The sequence below is a fragment of the Cheilinus undulatus genome, linkage group 2, assembly GCF_018320785.1.
Source record: "Cheilinus undulatus linkage group 2, ASM1832078v1, whole genome shotgun sequence".
Lineage (NCBI taxonomy): Eukaryota > Metazoa > Chordata > Actinopteri > Labriformes > Labridae > Cheilinus > Cheilinus undulatus.
The window spans coordinates 49988349-50011239 of record NC_054866.1 but is presented as its reverse complement, the minus strand read 5'-3'; the positions used below and the strand labels follow the sequence as shown (position 1 = coordinate 50011239).

At 38.7% G+C, this 22891-nt stretch overlaps 2 protein-coding genes across 3 annotated transcripts in view; both read left to right on the top strand.

Moving 5' to 3' along the window:
* Window positions 1-9066, top strand: part of rsf1a (remodeling and spacing factor 1a) — a 28983-nt gene extending 19917 nt beyond the window's left edge. For both annotated transcript variants that reach the window (XM_041799679.1, XM_041799670.1), the window contains exon 18: window positions 427-9066. In XM_041799679.1, the coding sequence (XP_041655613.1) occupies window positions 427-1238 (812 nt within the window). In that variant the 3' untranslated portion in view covers window positions 1239-9066. The remainder of the gene's footprint in view (window positions 1-426) is intronic.
* A 3707-nt stretch (window positions 9067-12773) lies between these two features.
* Window positions 12774-22717, top strand: clns1a (chloride channel, nucleotide-sensitive, 1A). Its single transcript, XM_041795798.1, has 8 exons — window positions 12774-13218; window positions 15179-15315; window positions 16563-16700; window positions 18046-18156; window positions 18335-18340; window positions 19778-19951; window positions 22083-22149; window positions 22279-22717. Coding segments are annotated over exons 1-8 (753 nt in total). The 5' UTR covers window positions 12774-13099; the 3' UTR covers window positions 22280-22717.
* The last annotated feature ends 174 nt before the right edge of the window (window positions 22718-22891 follow it).

The following is a 22891-nucleotide window of genomic DNA, read 5'->3' as shown; positions in this document are numbered from 1 at the left end:
TACATGAAAAGGGCTGTTAACACCTGGTCCCTGTGCAACCTGACAGAACTTGAGAAGTTTAGCAAAGAAGAATGGAGTAAAACTACAGTGTCCAGATTGAGACCTATCCACACAGACTCAGAGCTGTGATTGCAGCCAAAGGTGACTCTACTAAATACTAAATACAACTGTTAAAGGAAGGATGTGTTGTAGTTACTCGAATTGTCAGAGAGTGGTTCAGCTGTGGGGATCAGGATGCAGCTGGGGTCTTGTTATGGTTTTCTTCTCAGCAAATATTAGGATGTCAATAGAAAGTAAACAAAAAGCTGCTGTTTTTCAAGTTCAGGATGAAGACCCTTAACATTTAATCAGATTATCTGAAGCACTGCTTACAGCTACTTATTTTGTTGTTTTTCACCTAATATATTTTCTCTCTTTTCCTCTTAGGGTTGCCTTCTTCCAGAGACTCTGACGAGGAGGATGACTATGAAGACGAAGAGGAAGATGACCAGAGAAGGAGAGTAAGCAGGAGAAGAGACGAGGAAGGCCTCAGGAGAAACCGAACGAGAGACAAGCAGAGGAGGTCTGAAGACGAAGAGGAGGGGGACGACAGAGAGAGGGGAAGTCGGCTGAAGAGGAAAATGTTGGAGAAGGAGGAAGACAAAGACAGGCCGAGGAGGTCAAAGAGGACAGACGAAGAGGAGGACGACCCAGAGAAGATGGGAAGAGGAAAGAGGAGAGAGATCCTGACACAGCAGCGGCGCAAACGCCTCGCTCAGATGCTGAAGAAACGGCGACCTTCAACAGACGAAGACGAGTCAGATGAATCAGAGTCGACTTCAGAAGAAGATCGTCCGGTTCGGAAAAGACTCAACCGCATTGACTCAGACGAGGAGGAGGAGGAGGAGGAGGAAGACGAGGAGGACGAAGAGAGGAGGCAGAAGATGAAAAAGTCAGCGGGAGAGAGGAGAGCGGAAAACAAAAACGACAGTGACACTCAGGAAAAGGGACGGGGCCGCAGCCTGTCTCCGTCTAACAGACATCGGACCTCCAGAGGCCCGGCCAAGCCTGGGGCTGGAGGTCGCGCTGGGGCCAAGGACAGTGCAGGGTCAGGCAGGCAGGGCAGACACAACGGCCCCGTCCATCCAGAGGAGCAGGATGAAGATGATGATGAAGGTGTAGAGGAGGAGGAAGACGAGGACGAGGAGGAGGGCCAGACAGACTCTTTAAACTCAGTCCAGAACAGTCCACAGTCATGATGGCTGTGAGGAACATTTGAGTCTTCTTTTCTGTTTTTCTCTAACTGTCAGGCCTTTAAAAAAAACCCAAAACCCATCTCCTGCTCCCGTCTTGCTCTTCTTCCTCGCTGTCGTATCGTGGTAGCGTGCTCTCCACTGCACATAAACTCATCACTGACACCCGTCGTCACTTCTGGCAAAACGGACCAAAAGCTTCATCACACCAGGACCGCCAGCACTTCATGTTTCAGTGGACGCGCAGGGCCCGGAGTTTATTGTGATTTTTTAATTCCCCGATCTCTTTGGTCTGGGACGTCTTTCTGCTGGGTCCATGAGGCTGGACGATTGTAGGTTCATCCTGTTTGGGTCTGATGGAGCTGGACACAGGAGTCTGTATGTAGTGAACCTCATAACGAAGCACTTCATTACTCTCATAGCACTTAAAACCTGCCAACAAAGAGAGCGTCAGTGTCAAAGCGAACACTTTGGATCTTATCTGTTATGTTAGAGAGGCCAGGCTTGTTCTTTCAACAACACTGGTGGGAATTAAGTAAGCAGCCTCAAATTTAGCCTTAAACTAAATGACAACAGAGTTTTTCAAGCAGCTGAGCAGGGCACCAAATGAGATTAAGACATAGCTACTGTTCTCTATAGAAATTAAAACACATTTTTTAAGTGTCACTGTCCTTCCATGCAGCTGCAGCAGTGTTTTTTACGACAATAACTTTTATTATTTATCATAACTCCTTATTATTTTACTCTAACAGAAGCAGACAGCTGGTGAGATTTCCTTTAGTGTAAACAAAGCATCAAATTTTGCACTTTCATAAGCAGAAGGAGAGGTTTGGCCTGATGTTTACACCAAACTTGAGACTGAGCTTAAAGTGAGCCTGTGCATCAGGTCACAGTTTCTAAAAGTAAATTTTGATGAGTGTTATTAATAATAAAGAGTCCTATGCACATTTCGAGGTAGAGGGCATACTTTTAAGTGTCCTTACCGACTGAGATCTAAAATCTCAGTGATCAAAAACAACCTTAAAAATCCTGAAATGCTTCACAGAATTTTTTTCTCAGCTCTGTAGCAGATAGAACCTTAGAATCAAAACATTTGAGAATTTTAACCCTCAACTTTCACTGTTTATAATCCTCTTGGCCCCAAAGTTCATTTAAAATCATCCATCAATGAAATCAAATAAAATAAATACACCTGTAGTTAGCCTCCATGTCATTCCCCTTGCTCAGGTCGTCAGACATTGCCACTGCTCAACTTTAATAACCTTCATTAGCTTTCATGTGGAAGCTAAAACAGCTAAAATCCAAAATCCACTTTCCCAAGATGCTTTTTAGCAAATGTCATTGCAGTTTGCCAGTCACTTGTTTTATAAAACACAGTGGATAGAGCTGCAAACAGAAATGAGAGAGTGGGGAATGACATGCAGCGAAAGACCCACAGGCCATACTTGAACCCTGGCTGCCCACGTACATGGGGCTCGACCTAACCACTAGACCATCTGCACCCTTGAAAACCCTTAGTGAGCATGATTTTAGGCTGCTTGTTTGAACGAAAGTATAGCCATTATCCTGCAGTAATGAATAGTGAACCTTTGATCACCAAACATTGCCCCATTCTAGCTTTATAGATCAGATAAAAACATCTGTTGGCTCTTAAAATTTGCCACCTTATCCATCGCAAAGATCAACTCAATCTGAGATTGATTGATTAGAGGGCAGTCTGCCTTCAGGCCCTCCTCCTCCTTTGCTTGTATGCGTCTACCAAGATATGCACACGTGCGATCCTTTCCAGTAGAAATATGTGTGGCTGTTTCAAAGACTCCATTATCATTCACAAGCATGCTATTTCAGATGTTTTCTCTTTACTATTGTTATTAAATCTAGCTCTAATGAAATCCTTGTCATATTTTTTGTATATTTGTGATTAACATTTACAAAGCCTGTAGTAAATGAGATTTTAACTCTGCAAAGTTGATGAATTGGCCAAACTCCATGTCTATCATCAGGCAGCTCCATCTTGCAAAGCTGAAGCGCCCTGGCCTGACTAATCAGCATCATTCGAGGAGAATGAGGCAGTAGCTACAGGTGTGGCTTAGTTGTACTACAACCTGGTAAACAGTGGTTACCAGTGGAACTATTTGCGTGGGTGCAACCATACCAACAGTTCCATTAAAAGTGATCAACATTTCTTTATTAAAAGAAGAGCAAAGAATTGCACTGAGTGCTTTCTTTGGTGGAAAAGATGTTTTTTGCTCTTCTCACTGGCTTCAGCAAGAGTTTAATGTACCAACTGGCTCCCCTGATAGTTAACGATGATAACAGCTGAACAACAATAATGGCTGCCTGTCTGCCTACCAGGGTTGTACATCTACTATGTCATGTTTTATCACTCTGATTGGCCCGTGAATTAATGTGACAGAAGGTTCATCCAATCACCCTTTTAGATTTTATTTTAAAGGTTTTTTCCTTCCCAAACACCATCTATGGGGGCTTACACAGATGGATGTGAAATATATTCCACGCCATGGATTGTGAAACAGACTTTCTGATGTGTCAGGTTAGCGTTAAAGTAAACACAGGTGTAAATCATGATCTAATCATACATGTGTTCAATAATCACCTGAACGAAAACTATAACCTTCCCATTGTTGACTGCAATTCAGCACCCATTTCCTCCTTATTTTGAAGGTTTTATAGCACATTTAAAGATATTTTTCCTTTACATTAATGCAATCTTAGAAGCATTCAGATGGTCATTTAAAGTGATGAGCCACTGGTGGCCGAGGGGCCAACCCCAGCCCTCTTCGTCACTCATTGTGGCCGAGAATTCAATTTCAGAAATTGTAAACATAAATGAAAACATGATGAGGTCTGCCATGAAAACAGAAAAAAAAGAAACATTTATATCATTATCTTTGATTAGTCATATATGTTTGGTTCTTTGCAAGAAATTAAAGATATAACTGACTTTAATTGTTGCTCAAAAAATCTTTTATATACATTGTTAAATGCTTTTTTATTTTAAAATACATATAAAAGTTAAACCTCCTACAACAACCTGTAAGTATCATGTTCTTTGCATTGAAAAAGCATTTTAGATTGGCTTTAATTCTGTGGTTAGCTGGATAAATAAGCATTACTTTTTACATTTGCATGGTCAAAGCTATATATTTGTTACTTTTGCTAAATTAGAAGTATCTACAGTGCTGTACAGAGCTTTTAGGCATGTTTGGGCCAAAATTTGAGGCTGTAGTAAGACGTATAATGGAGAATAAGCTCAACTGAGGGCACCATTGGGCAGTAAGGAAGATTGACACAACCCTGGTCATGCTCTTGGTGCCCTTGCTTACAGCCAGGGGCATGGGAAAATAATCTGTTAAAAATAATAAAATTCACACCTTTAAGGTGGAGTAAGGGTTGGATGTGGTGAGTAAGCATGGTCTAGAGTACTGTCTGTTTGGATAGTAGGGTTGCCACGAGCCCCTGGTCATGTTGTGGATGTCCCATGGGCCTAAAACCAGGGGTGAAAAGCATGTGTTAACGTGTCAAGCTTGACTCTGGTCACTCTCCCTTCTTCTCCAGTCCCGGGTTGTGGCCCAATGGGCCCCTTGTTAAATCCTTAGCGCCCTACATGCTTCGAACTTCTGCATATGTATAATTCTTAGATTGAGAGTATTCCCCAATCTGTAACAATTTAGCCCTCTGGCACGGAGAAGAAAAATAATGTGGCCCTCTCAGAAGCCAAATTTGACCATTCCTGATCTATATCACTTAGAAAAAGACGTAAACTTTGTTATATTTTTTAGATGAGTACTCATATTACCATTAATATTCCCGTGTTTTCACAGCCAGAGTAATGCGTCATTTGTATAGTCGTGAGGGGGCATGTCTTCTCTGCTATTAGAGACTCAACATGTTTATCTTTGCTGCTGAAGCACCTGAAGACTGCTCCATAAGGCAGCTGGCACTTATACTGAAAACTGCCATTCGTTTGCTGTATTTCATTCATGCTTTGCTTGTAATGGACGATGATTATTCCCTGCCATTAGGTAAAAGTTCAGTCGCCCAAGCTCCCCTTGTTCGTCTTGATTATAGTCGGATTTGTTGGGGGGATGGAGTAGCAGGAAATCACTCCCATGATTCTACACTACCCATCTTTTGTTATTGTTTTGATTAAGAGCCCCCTGACGGTGAAATATACATACTGTGCATTTAAATCAAGTTTACCAGTTACCTGAATGGGGAATATAGCTCCAACTTTCTCAGGATGTCATTAAAACCCAGCTGCATCTAAAACAACATCTGAAGAATATTTAATTTGGTTAGTTTTAGAGTTATTTTGATTTTAAAAGGATCCCAGTAACATTCAGGGTGTTGATCCAAAGTGTTCAGTTCCAGACTGCTGGCGCTCCTTTGTGACGGCGGGACCATGTTTGCTGTACATACTCTGCCTGTACGCTGTTCCTTGTAAGATAATAGATGTTCTGTTCTCTTAGTCCTCTTGTAAAATATAGTGTTATATTTTCTATATGAAGGAGAAGTGGAGAGATGCTGCTGTGAGTGATGCGTGGAGCAAAAAAGGTTTCAAACTGCGAGTTCATCGACAGTTTGCTTGTTTTCTCTGAAACTCTGCAGCTGTTGATTTGTGTGAAATAAGACCAGCGAGGAGCCCGTTCACCAGTAAAAAAAAAAAAAAAAGAAAAAAAAAAACAGTCTTGTTACAAAGAGCCAAGTTCTGCTCACGTTCAGCTCGATGTCGTACACATTTTAACGGTTTTTAACTATTCGAGTCCCGTTATGGGATGCCAGGAGTTTTTAAGAAGGAACAAAGCTTTATTTTTTGATTGAGCCTCCGATGCTCACCAATCAGACAACAATGCTAACTGTTTTCTCTACCAGCCTCTGAATAACACGTATATCTATCTGTTTTATCTGTGGTAAGTGGGCTCAGTGGTTAATTCATATCACAGTCATATCACTGTTTAGGCTTTTGATGATTTTAACCTGCTGTTCACATACACTTGCAGGTGGCTTCATTAGGTACAACTGCTGATTAACACTAATATTTAACACGGCAGATGCTATAGTTCAAGCCAAGCATCAGGATAAGGAAAAAAGGGGATTTACTTTGAAAGTGCCATGGTTCTGGTGTGAGTAGACTACTGGAATCACCCACAACCATCCCTACAACTTACAGAGAATGGTAAGAAAAAACAAAGTATTCAGAGATTGGCAGTTTCCAGGGTCAAAATCCCTCTCTGATAAAAGAGGAAAAAGGATCAGACTGTTTGAGCTGAGAGAACAGCAAGAAATATCTCAAATAACCAATGGTTACAGCTGAGGTATACAGAACTGCATCTGCAGCAGCAGAAGATCACACTGGGTTCTACTCGAGTTGAACGTTGGACAGACATTGCCTGGTCTTAGGGGTGGGGTAGGAAATTCCCTCAAACACGACCATAGCACGTTCAAACTCACTTGAATCGTCTTCCGTCCTCATTCTGATGCTTAATTTGAATTTCTGCTCATTGTCTTGACCGTCTGCATGCCTAAATGCATAGGTTGCTGCTGTGTAATAGAACAAGTAGATATTTGCATAAGTGAACACCTGAACAGGTGTACCTTATAAAGTGGTTGTTACACCTGCAAACATAATATCTGCCAAGAAACATAATAAACCACAAATTTCATACAAATCTGCAGTTTTAAGGTTATAAAACCTCAAACATAATACATTTCCCACATGATGGCTATTACAGAGTCCTAAAACACAGGTGGAGCCATGAATCTTTGCAGAATGAATTTAAATCTCAAAACAGCACTCCAAAGAAATAATAATTAAGTTAACATAAACATTGTTAACCTAGCCAGTTTTATTGTTTTACAATAACTTAACAAACTAACTCAAAGTTAGTTTTTTGGTCACAGGAAGTAGGTACCCTGATTGCTTAAAACAGTGCTGTGTGGCGGTGCAGGGGTTAGAGTTTGCATGTTCTCCCCATGCATGCCTGGGTTCTCTTCACGTACTCTGGCTTCCTTCCATAGACCAAAGACATGCTTGTTAGGTTAATTGGTATCTCTAAATTGCCCGTAGTTGTGAGTGTAAGGATAAGCCTTGCGATTGAGCGGTGACCAGTCCAGGATTTACCCTGCCTCTCCTCCAATAACAGTGGGGAAAGGCTCCAAACCCCTGCAACCCCAAACAGGATAAGCTGTGTAGAAAATGGATGGATGTTCATGTTAAAACAGTTACGTGCTTTAATAAGGAGAGCCAACACAGTGTGTCCTGTGAGTTTACATGCAAAAAAAAAAAAAAAAAAAAACAAGTTTTGTTTTTGTCTGCTCTCTGAACTGTAGAACTACCTATAATTGGATCAGACAAACCCACTCAGAGGGCTTCATTCAGGAAGAACCTCTTGGATTTTACTGAATTTTTCAAAACCAATATTAATCCTCTCAAGATTCATGACCCTGCCAGTGTTTTAAGACCCTGGAAAAATATCCTGTTTCATGGCGAACAAATACCCTGACTTGAGCAAAGTCGATACAGTTTTAGGAGACGTGATTTTTATCTTCCCAAAGATGTGATGAATCCCATCAAATGTCATAGTTTTTTCATTTCCAGAACGTAGGTAGTAGCATCTGCTATTACATCTGTAGTGTATTATGTTTGCAGGTGTTACAGTGGTCAGTGAGTGTAAATCGAGCTGTTAATGAGAAGAGGCCGGCTTACAAACCCCATGCTTGTTCTTGCCAAAATAACAGCAGTCCTGTGTGGAAATGCAGCCATAAATTTTATCCTGACTCCTTTTTACCCTTAAATTCTGCTGTTTTCTTGAGATCTGGACTTTCTGATCTCGTCACTTTGGGTAATAAAGCTGGTTTTCCAGTGATACTGAGTTGGTTTCTTAAGATCTCAAGAAAAAACTTGAGAAGACCAGCTTTGTTAGATGACAAGATAAATAAGTTGAGATCCCAGAGAAGAAAAATTAGTGAAATGTATTTGCTTGTAAGGGAAAATTTGATTAAATAAAATGTATTACTGCACCTCCACACAGGGCTACTGTTCTAAAACCTTGTCCAGGATTTTCCCCCTGTGTTACATTTAAGTGCGAGAATAACTTTAGAGAGCACCTTTAAAGAAGTCGCTTTAAATAAACAACCAAAAGTCAAACTTAAGAGGTACAAAACCAGAAAAATTCCCAGCAATGGACATATATTTTTTCTTCTTTTCTTTAGTTTTTAAAAACAAATTGTGAACTTTCAGTGAGTCAGACATTATTATCTGTATGTATCCATCCTGTCATGATATGTACAAACTGTAAATCTTTAGCAACACATAAGAGACTTTTCTGTAGCCTAGTCGTCAGATCCTGGTCTGAAACTTTACTCAAGACAAAAGCTGTTTGATAGAAACCTTTATAATCATTCTGTGGATAATTCTGTCATGATAACAGTGAAAAACTCAAATCTTAGCAAGTGTTTTTATCTCATTTAGAGTCGAAAATATCTCATCGCACTTAATATTAGTCAAATACACTTTAAAAGTGTGGATAAATGTCTTATTTCAAGGAGGATCCATGATTCTATCAGCAGGTGTATTTACTAAAAAACTAAAATATAGGTAGGATGTTTACATTCACTATATTGGCTGTGCATATCTGCAGTATAAGTCATAAATATTGGTTAAATACAAAACTGTACCATCAGGTAGAGGTGGTTGCCTAGGGCAGTGGTTCCTAAAGTGAGGGTCGGTACCTCCAGGGGTGTCCCAGGATGAATTCCAAAAAAAAAACAAAGAACAATTGTAAATAAAATTAGCCCGTTTCAAAAACAACATGGTCATTTGTTGAGATTCTTGAATGTGCACAGCTTTGTTCTGTCCCTGGGATTGTTATTTTGGGGGTCCTGGGCTGAAAAGTCTGGGACCCCCTGATCTAGGGTGCCACAGACTCCAGGAGGGCCCACACAAATGACTACCAGACCGTCCCTGCTCCTCTGTCAGCTCTGCTATCCTCTCTGCACTAAAGACACTCTGTGTTCTTTACTATTAAAAAGATGTGCTTGTATCAGATACATGCAAAAATCAAATTTTTGCAACCCTAATTTTAAGATACAACAATAAGAAAATAAGGCCTGAATTGAAAATGAGTCTGAGTGTATTTATGAGATGTCCACATCTGAACTACAGCATATTTATAGACGCTTAAACATTGAATTTGCTTTTTGTATTCGCAGATATTTTGTTTTTTTATGGTGCATTCTAACAGAAGTGCCAGCTTTATGCTGCAGATATTGATACTGTTTCAGGGTGATATTGGGTGCCTGTGTTTGTATGTTTTGGTGTTGCAGGACAGCAAAAGAGCGTGATCTCCACATACAGATACAATGCTTCACTCCCCTCATTCTGCTTCTTTTACACCTCTATTACTACCTGTGTAGAGGGCACAGAATGGGGGTACGGTCTTTGTGACAGTAAAGGCAAAAACATCACTAAGGTGTAGATGTCACGGTTTTAAATAGCATTTTAAATTGGGCTATAGCTACTGATGATAAGTAATTCAGGCCTTTATTGTATTTTTATCTGTAAATGAGATGTTAATAGGTATTTTTGACCTAAAATCAGACCAATACACTTGCTAAGATGGTAGTTTTTGCATATTAAAATAAAGTCAGTAGAAGTTTGATGTTAGATCACTTCAGGTCTTTTACAGTAAACCTTGGAGCAAAATTAGAAAAAGTGAAGTTATTGATATAGGCTCTGCTCTCATGCAGGCAGATAAATCCGTTTGTGGTTTTGAATACAACCTGCTGAATTTTACAGATCATGTTCTTTCAGGTACTTTCCTCCAGAGTTAAGGTGTGTTGAAAGTCCATGACAAACATGATTTAGATAAGGCTGTCTCATTAGCTGAGAAATCCCTGAAGTACAGAACTACAAGGCTGACATTTAGAAAACCAAGCAATGATTCATTTATAATCTCAACTAAACTCTCAGTATGTAATCACTAAAGTTTGCACTACCCTCTGAGGACTTTCACTCACATTAACTCTGTTTTACTTTCATTTTCCAGTCCAGATTTTTCTCAGCATCTCTAACGGCTGAGTTATGAGTGAAATCTGTCATAGTTTTGACATTACAGCCTCCTCTAACTATCCTTTCTCTTACAGCCGTAAAGAGAGTCGCGTGTTTATGCCACCAGCCTGAAATCATTCCACTGAACATTTATATGCATTTTCTTTCTTTGCAGATTTTTAAAAAAATTCTGAATCTGGATTCAAACAGGCATCACTGGATGTGAGTGTGGCTCCTCCCATTTCTCTGTTGTACTGTTACTGTAGTATCGCTGTAACATAAATGTTTTCTAAGTTATTAAAAACAACATCCCAGGCATCTCCTCCAAAAACACAGTGTCTGTGCGTTTTTATTAGATGAATTCACTGGAAATATTTTTAAATTCTGAAAATAGCAGAGATCAGGGAAGTGGGCAGACAACAGGAAGAGTCAGATAGGTTTCTGGGGATGTTTTCTCAAATTTTTCTGATAATAAAATGTGTCACAATTTTTATCAAATATGACTAAATTAAATAGAAATATTATAAGCACTTCCAGTCACAGAGATTTTAAGGTTAGGGCTAAAAATATATATGTGATTTTAAAATCAACTTAAGTTCTTAGATTTGTGCTTGATGACTTGCAATTTGGAAATACTTACAGAATTCATCATGTATGTTAATAGTCTTTTGTCTGTTGTATTGTTACTCTTTTAACGTATCTCCGGACTTTTTTATTTAGTTATTAAAGATTCTTTGCCCCTTTATGAAAAATAAATAAATAAATAGAACGTTTTTATTTGAAAGTATTCACCGGATGTCGCTCTGTGAAGAAAAAAACTGAGTACTACTACACTGCCCCTCAGTGGATACGATATGTAATTACATCACTTTGGTTAAATGGTAGTTTCTCCTTCAGTTAAAATAATATCATCTCTGACTTTTGCGTTGAATCAATCTATATATGTTTTAAAAACCAAGCAAAATTAAGCTAAAAGTTTATTTTCATGTTTTTTTACCATAAAAGGCTGTGAAAGAAAATAAAGCTAAATCAGTAGCCATGGTAACGACTGAGAGGGGTTTGTTAGCATTACTGCTAGTCAAGTTCTTCACCCACCACACATTTGTTTTTAAGTGGTCTATGAACTAGCCGTTAGCTCGACGCGTTTTTAATGGTTTAGTAAACAAAAATAACCCTTCTTTCTAAGGCAAAATCATTGAATCAAACTGGTACTCTTATACGGGCGGATGACTTTTTTGAAGTGTACTGCATGCACATACTGCCCTCCTGTGGTCGAAAATTAGTAATTGCAAGGCACAGAGTTAACGTCAAGTGAGAAATATTTACGCAAACATAGTTTCCGGTTAAATATCAAAATTAAGTTCAAATAAATAAGTTAAATGACATGATGTCACCAGAAGTGGGGAATTTAGCCCTGGAATTGTAACGTCTCGCAGAGTTAATTCAAAATGTTTTTTAAAAAGATACTAATACAGTTTCGTGAACACATCATTGTTTTGTTCATCAACGGTGGTTTGGTTTAAAAAAACAAAAAACAAAAAGACTATTTCACTTGAAGGAGACACTTCTTATCAAAATCATTCTCAAAATTAATTAGGGTTCTGTATCTTTAAAATACAGCTTGATGCTTCTAACAGAAGGGTTTATATCGTGATGGAGAGGTGGAAGTTAAATTCACTCAAATTATTCTAAGTGAGAAATTTTTATATCATATTATATTATATTATATTATATTTGATAGACACTTCACTGATCCCAGGGGAAATTCAAGTATCAGCGGTTTCGTGTACACACATAGCGAGGGCAGCAAGAAGAAAGATTTTTTTTTTATACGTAGATTTTTAGCAAATACCTTATTTATTCACTCATTTTCAATAGGCAGACGTAATATTTATGCTGTGCAACTGATACCACTGCAAAGACAGTTTTGATAGTTCATTCCTCCTCTGTTTGATACTCTTTAAAAAATATCCTTAAATCCCCACAGCTCCGGAAACGCACATTGCCTGTGGTCTTGTGGAAGCTCTAGCCGCAGCCTGGCTTAATGTTGCACTTTCACAGTCACAGGATCAAGTCAAATGAATATCAACACAGAGGCAGATTAGTTTGTGCTGAAAAGGATGTATAATATCTTGTATGAATTAATGTAAATATAAATAAATATAATATGTAAATAAATATAATATTACAATAAACCACTGGAGAGCAATTTAAGGTAAATAAAGTAGTACCGTGAAGAAATGAATGAGATTCTGATTCTGATGGACAACTGAGAACAAGAGATTATGGGGATGTAATTACACACTGTAGCCACTGGGAGGCACCAAACAACTGCCGTTAACACGATAAGCGTCAAAATAACCCCAGTAGAAAACATACGCATCCGGTATAACCATAAACATTCAAAATAAAATTCTCAAACGTTACGCACGAAATGTGGCTACGCTGGCGTGAGACTGTCACGTGGTCCTCTTACACATCTTGCCGCGAGATTTCAGCCTTGTTGGATTCGGGAGCACCACTGGCTACAACAGTTAGCCCTCTTGTGTGTTGTCAGGCTTTACTTCTCCATTGTGAACTGTCTTAACGGGTCAGAAGAAGCTCACAGCGCGGACTTTTAATCCGCCACCAGCTGCCCTGCATTCGTTTACTGAGAAGTTATCCCGGGACATATTAGCACGCTCTGTGGCACGAAATAGGTCAGAACTCGGCCCGTGTTGACAGCTGGGTTTGGTCGTTTTCCTCACCCGTACCTTCATTCAGCGGGTGTTAAGTCTTTAACGGTTTTCAGACGATGGTTTTGCTTAAAAACCTCCACCCCCCCACCGAGGGAGTGCGGCACGAGCAAGCCGAGACCACGGCGGTCATGGGCGGCCAGAAGCTGGGATGTGGCACGTTATACGTCGCTGAAACGTAAGTGTTACACATGGCGCATATTTCTCTCTTAGAAGCAACAGATAAACGTTTGAAGATTAATTGTATAACCTAAACTTTACAGAAATTTATAAGAGTTGTGACAATATACACGATAGACTGAAAAATAACAGATTAGTGCGTCAAAACATCGCCGCTCGTCGTGTTAAGCACTTCCGGGGCGTTAATTGTCGAAATAATACTTCGCTATTAATATGTATGGAAACCTATAATGCTACGTCAAAGACAGCCAGTAGCACAATGTTAATATGTAAAAAAAAAAAAATACTGACTTAAAATCCTGTTACAACGAAAGAAATTATATACAGATGCTCCTCTAATTATAAAAAGGTAGTTTTCCGTTTGGAGTAAAGTTTAAAATGCATTATCTCATAATGCTGTAGGTGGTTTGTATACTAAACTACAGTGCATTCAGAACCTATTCAGATCGCCTTCACTTTTTGTAATTCTCTTATGTTACAGTGAAGCGACAATTGAAAGAAAAACCTTTTTCTCTTTATTTAATCTGCACCCAGTATTTAATCACAAAAGAAACCTCCAGTGGGAATCCAAGTGTGCTGTCATGTACGTTAGACCAGTGGTTCTCAACAGGTGGGTTGGGGACCAAAAGTGGGTCGCAAAACTGTTTTCAATGGGTCACAACCAGTGTCTGGAAAAAATGGTGGTGAAAGGTTTGAGAAGTACTGCAGTCCTTAGTGGACATGCATGCATATGTGTTATTTTACTCAGTTCTATCATAATAATGGGGAAATGTAAATGTTTTATAATTTTTATCTAATGCATCTTCTGTTCTTGCAAAAAAAACTTTCCTTTTTCCATGATAAAGAAGTTTTTCCAAAATTTTTGATTTAAAAAAATTGCATATATTCTAGGGGGAATGGGGTGTAAAACTTGTTTTTTATGTCTCTTTTTTGCAGTTGTGTATTTTGTTCCATACAATATTCAAACTACATAATTATTTATTACATAAACATTCTTTTTTGTTTGTTTTAATTTTGGGTCACGATTTGTCAATGAAGAAATTGGTGGGTAGTTGAGAACCACTGCTGTAAACTGACCTGAGGCTTCAGTGGAGGGCTGCAGTGATGGTTGTCCTTGTAGAACTTTGTCTCATCTCCACACAGGTTTTCTGGAGCTCAGTCAGAGTGACCATCGGATTCTTGGTCACCTCTCCTATTAAGGCTCTTTTCCCCTGATTGCTCAGTTTGGCAGGGCGACCAGCTCTTGGGAGGGTCCTGGTTATGCCAAACTTGGTCCATTTCAGAATATCGTTACCAAATTGTGCAGCACTATTACACAGCCCTACTAAAGACTATCAGATACCCAAATTTCCATTCTATTTTCTGTTTTTCAAAATAGAAGTCCATGACACCCACTACCACTGGATTATTAGTATTTGAGTAGATGCTTTTCCTTATCATATGTGATAGAGTATTGACTGAAGATTTTACTCTGGCTCTGCAACAGTTCATCAGTTTCACATCAGTAAACGATATTGACCCTCTCAAGAACCTCTGACCCATCAGCAAATAAAGTGGCATGAACAGATGTCAGTGGCCAATGTTTATCTGTTGTGTTGCATCAATTTAATGCTGTAATCTGGTAAATTTGAGCCATGATTCAGAGAAGAGGCAATCAGTGAAAGCTTTTATTTTAAACACATAGTATATTATCCCTGATTTTCATAATTGGTGCATCTCCAGCTGTGTGTTATTATGGAGGATGTATTTATAAAATTAACCAATTTTAACAGCTCTAGTCACATCTCTACATGTGGTTCCCAAGTCCCTTTGTATGCCACTACAAATGAGACAGAAAGTGCTTCAAGCCCTCACTTAAGTGTTCTATTATATCTCCAGAAATACTACTGAACTTTGACTATAACACTTACTGAATTACCTGCCAAACCAACAGTCTTTTTGTGTTTCCTCATCCTCAGGCGCCTGTCGTGGTTCGATGGTTCAGGCTTGGGTTTCTGTCTTGAGTATCCAACCATCGGCCTGCACGCCATTTCCAGAGACGTCTCTGCATACCCACAGGAACATCTGTACGTCATGGTCAATGGCAAAGTTGGAGGTGAGAATGGTATAAAGTGTAAAATAGTCAGTATTGTTGTTGTTTGCTTGGTTTTAAGATTTCCATGCGTTTTTAGAGGATGGGACAGGGAATAGAGGTGTATACTCGGGAAAGAGAAAGTGGGGAATGACACGTAGGAAAGGAGAATCATGCTTCATTTGGACCTACACCCGCAGCCTCTGTACATGGGGTGTGCAGACATAACTGCCATACTACTGGCACCTCAAAACAGTCTGGAATCCAGGACGCCCACTTTCTTGATTACTGATATTTATCCCACCTGGTTTGTCAGCAAATAATAGAACATTTCAGTGCTGAACTCTGGTGTTTAAAATTGTGCTATGGATTATTCCTTTAACTACACAGTTGTTTTAGTCTTCAGCATTTAAAATGTATCAGAATTACCATTGCAGAAAAAAATGTTTAATCTATTTTGGGATTTTAAAGGAGCTTTTCCCATAGACAGAATATTTCCCTACGTGTCTTACAGCATTTTTATATTGGCATAATTGTTTCACACCGTACCCCTCGCCTCTCCCCTCCTGGTCTGCTGAAATCATGCTAATCAAATCATTTCTGTGCATGAGCACATATGCATGTGTACTCTGTCAGATACAGGGAGTGGAAATATGCACATAGTTGGTTTGTAAATCTGCCAAAAAGAACAAGAGACAATCATGACAAACTCTTGAGTCGAAATTTGTTTATACTGCTGTGAACAATGGAGTCCATTCTGCAGGCTATAAAAGAAGTTTTAACCATTTTGAAGACACCAAAATGACTCCCTTCCTACTCCCACATCTATGGTTTTTGAAGAGAAGGGAGACATGTAGAACTCTAGAGTAGAAACTTTTTCCACTGATGAGTACCCCGTACTTGGTCCGGTTGCATTCACATCTCCTCTGTACCATGGCAGAGTCCACATGAATCATCCTTGAGACCACCTGTACAAGCAGACTGGCCATGGTGCCCAATCACAGTACGCTGGTGTTCACACTGACCAAATGGAGCCAGACTTTGGGGTCAAGTGTACTCAGGCTTGGGCCTGGGTCCCTGATGTGAAGCCACCTTTACTTTTATACCTTTACAAGACAGCTGTAAGTGTAAATACATGTAAGGCGATAGTGTTTGGACATGTTTACTTATGTTGACTAAGGGTTGCTGGAAGAGTTTGTGCACAGAGCTTAAATATTCACATGGAATAAGAATGGAAGTTTACACTTGTTTATCTTTACCTCTATGTTCAGATGAGAACGAGGCTGAAATGGCGGAGAAACCTGCTGCTGATGATGATGATGATGAAGACGACAGTAGCAGCAGCAGTGGAGACGATGATGAAGGAACGATCACAGAGATCAGATTTGTGCCCAGCGACAAAACAGCATGTGAGTGACTCTGTGTCAACTGGATGCACTTCTGTCTTCTGTGATACTGTTTGACTGCTTCAGTTAAAGCCTCCGCACATGTTTATGTTTTCATGTCTGAAGTTTTGGCGCCTTTAAATCTCACGTTGTTTTAATCATGGTTGCACACTGACGACAAAACCTTCATCCATCATTGTGTTTTCTTCTGAACAGGTTCCTTTTTTTTGCCTTTTTTTTTGCACCAGTTCAAGTTTGTGAACCAAGGTTTTTGGCTGATGCCATCAATAAATTCTTAAATTCGTCTCCAAACATGTATTGCAAACTGACACAGCTTCTCTGAAGAATGAATTTTTGTTGCTAGATATAAACTACCTGTTGTGATTCTCTTATGGTTTAAAGGGATATTTATGATTTAAGACCTATAAAACTTAACAGACATGTCTTATTTCATCACCATGAGCACAGACTGTTGTTAATTTTGATTCTGTTTATGTTTTAATGCAGTGGGGTCCATGGGTAAATGATGGCAAAAAATAGTGGGAAAATGTGTTGAAATTGGATCTTAAAAGTAGCAGAAATGGGTTAAAGGTGGCAAAAACTATATGAGAATGGATAAAAATAACTGAAAAATGGCAAAAATAGGTTACAGTGGCCAAAATGGGCATAAATAGTGGTAAAAGTTAATTAAAAGCAGATGAAAAGGCTTTAAACTGGCAAAAATGGGTAGAAATCTGGTGAAATGGGAAGAAAAATCTATATAAAATGGCAAAATAGTGCTAACTGAGAAAGAAAAATAAGCAGATATTGTTAGAAATTGGTCAAACTGGCAAAAATGGGCATATCAGATAGTGAAATGTGGTTAAATGGGAAAAATTGGGCATAAGAAGTGGTAAAATTGGGTCAATAGTGGCAAAAATGGGTCAACAGAGGCAACATTAGGCTAATGTGGCAAGAATTGTTTTAGAAGTGGCAAAAACAGGCAGGAAAAGTGATGGAAAGGGTTTAAAATGGCAAAAATAAGTGTGAAATGGCAAAAATTTGTTAAAATTTGTGGGAACAGGTTCTGAACATGTTCCATATTTTTCCTTTTTTTAAATTTTTGCACCAGTTCAAGTTTGTAAACACAGTTTTTGGCTGATGCCATCAATAAATTCTTAAATTCGTCTCCAAACGAGTGTTGCAAATTGACACGACTTCCTTGAAGAATGAATTTTTGTTGCTAGATATAATCTACCTGTTGTGATTCTCTTATGGTTTACAGGGATATTTATGATTTAAGACCTATAAAACTTAACAGACATGTCTTATTTCATCACCATGAGCACAGACTGTTGTTAGTTTTGACCCTGTTTATGTTTTGGTGCAGTGGAGTCCATGTTCTCTGCGATGTGTGAGTGCCAGGCCCTGCACCCCGACCCAGATGACGATGACTCCGACAACGACTTTGAGGGAGAAGAGTACGACGTGGAGGAGGCAGGTGAGGAAAAACTGACTCATAAATACTCACAAACACAATATAATATAAACAGAAATTTTGAGTTGTCAAAAATGTATATACTGAAATACTTTTACATAAACTAAATATCAGACTCTGACTCCTCTGTTGTATCTTTCTGTTTCTTTTTGGCCGTCTGTTCTTCGTTGTCTGGTTGCAGAGGCAGGTAAGACTTCACCTCTAACATTTAACATTCTGTCTCGGTACTGGAAGAGTAAGCAGTCCGCGAGAAATGTCAAAACTCCATCACAATCTTTTTTTCATATTTGAATGTATTCGGGGGGAATAGGCCACTTCTGCTGCACTAATCAAGTTCGCTCTCGCTACAAAGCAGATTTTCTCTTTTTAATGTTCATTCATTCACTGATTCATTTACCCACCTACCCTAAAAACTAGTGCCATTGAGGTACAGGAATAAAAATGTCTTCGACAAGAGAGACCAGGCCGAGGTAGCAGTCTTGCAAAATCACAGCATGTTAAAAAAACATTTTAAACAACACAACATGGGAAAAGCACTTACCACCTTCAGGCAAAGCACATCTTTGCTAATGTTAACAAAGACGCTAACAACACATGATCAAGCCATGGTCATACCACTCTCTTCTGCTGCTTCAGGACAGTTTTCTTCTTCTGCTGCTCAGATAAATGCTGAAAAGTGCTCCAAAACTTTGAGCAAGTCCTGTCTGTTAACAATATTAATCCAGTGTAGAAATCTGTGGCGGAATTTGCAAAATTGAAGTTGATTAGCAAACTTTAGAGCAGAAGACGGAAAATATGATGCGTTCAGATAACCTCAGTAAATTAAAAGACTGTATTCTATGTGATGATGTGTTCCGATGTCACATAAAAATGGGAAAATTTAGTTTTTGACGAGAAACTTTAATAAATACAGTGTATGTGTTTATATTTGAGGGATATACAATAGATGGGACAGACTGAATCATAGCTTTTTAACTTAAGCACTACTCAGCTAAGACCACTTGTAGTTTAAATATTTGCCCTTATTTGGTCTTTCCACCAAACTATAGAAAGTATTGATAGTGGTATCGATAACAACTTAGATCAGCACAAAAAATGCTGTGATTAACCATGATTAATCACTTTTTTAATCAAGTAACATCAATAGTTTTTACATGTCCTAGAAACTGGGGCAACACTTCATAAATTTCCAGGTCCTGGGAAACACAGAAAATGAGAGAAAAAGAGAAATGTCCAGGGAAATCTTGTGCTGTCCTGAAAAGACATTCTCAATTTTATGTCACAGTTATGAAGATCGACAAAAGTCATGTTAAAAGGGCCATTGGTGGTGGTTTATTGTGGACAGTGGCTTTAAGAGCAGGCAACATGTTAGCAGCTCTAGAACTGAAAAAATTCAACCTAAAAAAAAAAAAGTTTGATGTATGCAATAAGTTGCATATGCATTTCTGTCACTGCAGTAAAAAATTTCGTGGAGAATTATCTTTAGAAAAGAGTGAGAACTCTGCTGTAAATGTTATTGTAAGTCAGTAAACTGAAAATTTACATTTATATTGGTTAACAGGACAAAATGTAAATATGCTGGGAATAAATTTTGATGTTAAAATGTCTCTCTACCACCACCCAGAGCACGGCCACAGAGACATCCCCACCTTCTACACCTGTGATGAGGGTCTGTCGTCGCTCACTCAGGAGGGTCAGGCCACGCTGGAGAGGCTGGAGGGGATGTTAGCTCAGTCAGTGGCTCAGCAGTACAACATGGCTGGGGTCCGAACTGGAGAAGCCAACGCTGAATTTGAAGGTTTGAGACTCAGTGTTACTAATAGTTCAATCATTTATTTTATTAGATAAAACAAACACACTTAAGATTTATTCTGCTCCACTTTACCACTTTACTTCTGCCTGGTCTTATAACTCTACTCTTTAACTTTACATTATGGATTCCCCTCAATAACACAAATGTTCTTGGATGTATGTTGCTAGATACTAGTTGTTACATCAGTGTATGGACAAGGATTTTATTGATGTGTACAGTGAATTTCAAAAAAGTTGGGGCACTGTGTAAAATGTAAATAAAAACAGAAAATCTCATACTTGATTCACAAAAGAACATAAACAATATATTAGATGTTGAAACGGAGACATTTAACTATTCCATGAAAAATATTTTAAATTTGAAGGAGGCGAAACTTCTCAAAAAAGTAGGGATGGGACAAAAGGCTTAAATATAATATATAAAAATGTTTCTCGATGTGAAATTGCAAAGGGTGTGAATATCCCTTTTTCTACAGTCCATATTGCAATCAAAAGATTAAGAGAATCTGGAGAAACTTCTGTGTGCAGAACAAGACCCAAGGTCAGTATTAGAGTGTCTGGTGCTGAACAGACCTGCCTGCAGTCCAGACCTTTCACCAATAGAAAACATTTGGCAGCTCCTTTGAGCAGATAGAACCCTACATCAGACAAGAATGGGACAACATTCCTCTCCCAAAACTCCAGCAACTTGCCTCCTTACTTCTCAGACATTTACAGACTGTTGTTAAAAGAAGAGAGGATGCCACACAATGGTAAACATGAGATGTGTTACTTCCATCAGATTCAAAAGGAGCTAATAATTTCCTGAAATGGTAAAATGTCTGTTTTAACATCTGATATGTTGTTTATGTTCTATTGTAAATAAAATGTGGGTTTATGAGATTTGACAATCATTGCATTCTATTTTTTATTACATTTTACACAGCGCCCCAGCTTTTTTAGAATTCGGGTTGTATTATTGTGATCTAAAGTTGATAATTTAGAAAGATGTCAACAGTATTGCTGCAGAAAACTATTAAAACAGCAGCTTTAGAAGGATAAGATTTGACATAAGACGACGCAGCTCTCTAAATACTACACTATACGCTCTAATTTCTGAAAACTATTCTCTCAAATCTTTGAAATCTGGAGTTTAACCCTTTACCTACTGAGGCTTAAAATAGCAATTTGGACATATTTTGTGATTATGGCTGTAAAATAATCAGGAAATGCCTTAAGTCTGAGAGCTTTGGTCCCTTTTCCCAGGAGTACTTGAACTAGACTTTTCAACATCTGGTTAATGATTCTTGCACATTATATGGAATTGTCAGCAGTTTAAAAGAACAAAAACAAAAAAATTGATTTATTTTTCATGGCTTTTATGAGAAGAAATTTTGTTATTGCTCATGAAGTTTTGATTGGACATTTGAAATGTGAACCTAGACATGTTTAGAACAATCACCAGTCATTTTTTGAGTCTAGGACTCTGGGTGTGCAAAAGAGAACTATATATATATATATGCTCTTCATATACCTCAGTTCAGAAGATGCATCCTCCAAATCGCTGTCCTCCTCTGTGAACTGTAGCAGCTGTTTTACCATTCTTGATGATCTTCCCAACATTATAAACGTGTGTAATAAAACACAGACAAGCACAGCCGGAAAGCATAGATTCTCAGCTCTCTGTCAGCGTTAGAATTTTTTAAATTGAGCAAACTTTCGAGGAGTTACAGGGTTGAGAATCCGTGTAGCAGTCTCTCCAAACTTCTGGTGTATTGTTATGAATGCCCACATAATATGGTTGTGAGTACCGTAATGAACCATCTATGTGCGTATGCCCACAATTCTCAGCTTTCCAACACCGTTGGAATTTTTCAAATCGGACAAGCTTTGACAGAGTTACGGTAATAATACTCCAGACATATAAAACACAGCGCCACCACTGGCTCCATAGGTAAAGGGTTAACCATGTCATGGTTATACTGCTTTATAGTTCCATCTTCAATGACCCTAAACTGCTGTGGTGTCATATCCTGATTTTTCACTCTGCAGGGTTTTTTTTTAAAGGGCATTTATGCCAAGTTTTTATGATCTGGATGCTGCTATTTATAAAAATGTCTGAGTCTGTGTGTTGACAGATGGCATGGAGGTGGACACAGCAGCCATGGAGGCCGGTCAGTTTGAGGATGCAGACGTCGACCACTGGTAAAAACAGAACAGTGACATTTGAATAACTATAACTGATGATTAAGATAGAAGATGATGTGCTTAAATAATCTCTGGTCATCAGGCTTTGGTCCTTTTCATTCACACGTTATCTGACTCTTTCCATAGATCAAAGCCGTCCCAACAACCACTCAGCAGCAGTGTTGCATCATGGGACTGAAGAGGAGGACATCAGCACTTCTGTAAAGCTCAGCTCTTACTTTAACTCTTTCTGTTCCTAAACCTTCTTCCTGTGTATTCAGACATTTCAGCGGTCTGTTTGTAGTTTTTCTTTCGTGTTTGATACGGTAAATTATGCTGATGGTTTTCTGCTCATCATCCTTTTTCACTCTCTTGTCTCATTTTTCGAGGTTTATATGAACAGAATGTGCTGTAAATTGCTAAGTCGGCTTCTGTAGACGTTTGTGATGCAGAACCAAGAATGCTATTAAATACGTTTTTGTTGCTGTTTTGTACCTAATGACGAGTTTAATATCTGCTTTTCCTGCTGACAAGAGTTCATGTCTTTGTATGAAATTGTCAATAAATGAATAGTTTTTGTATGAGATTTATTTTTTATCTCATTTTTCATAGAAGTCGGGTTTCAAAGATCAATTTTCATTTACAATCCTACACAGCAACGTCACAATTTTAGGTACCTAACTTTAAAAGGGCAAAACTCAAGATTGTTTTCATTTTGTAGGAGAAGACACACCTGCACATCTGTTCAGTGTACGAGTAT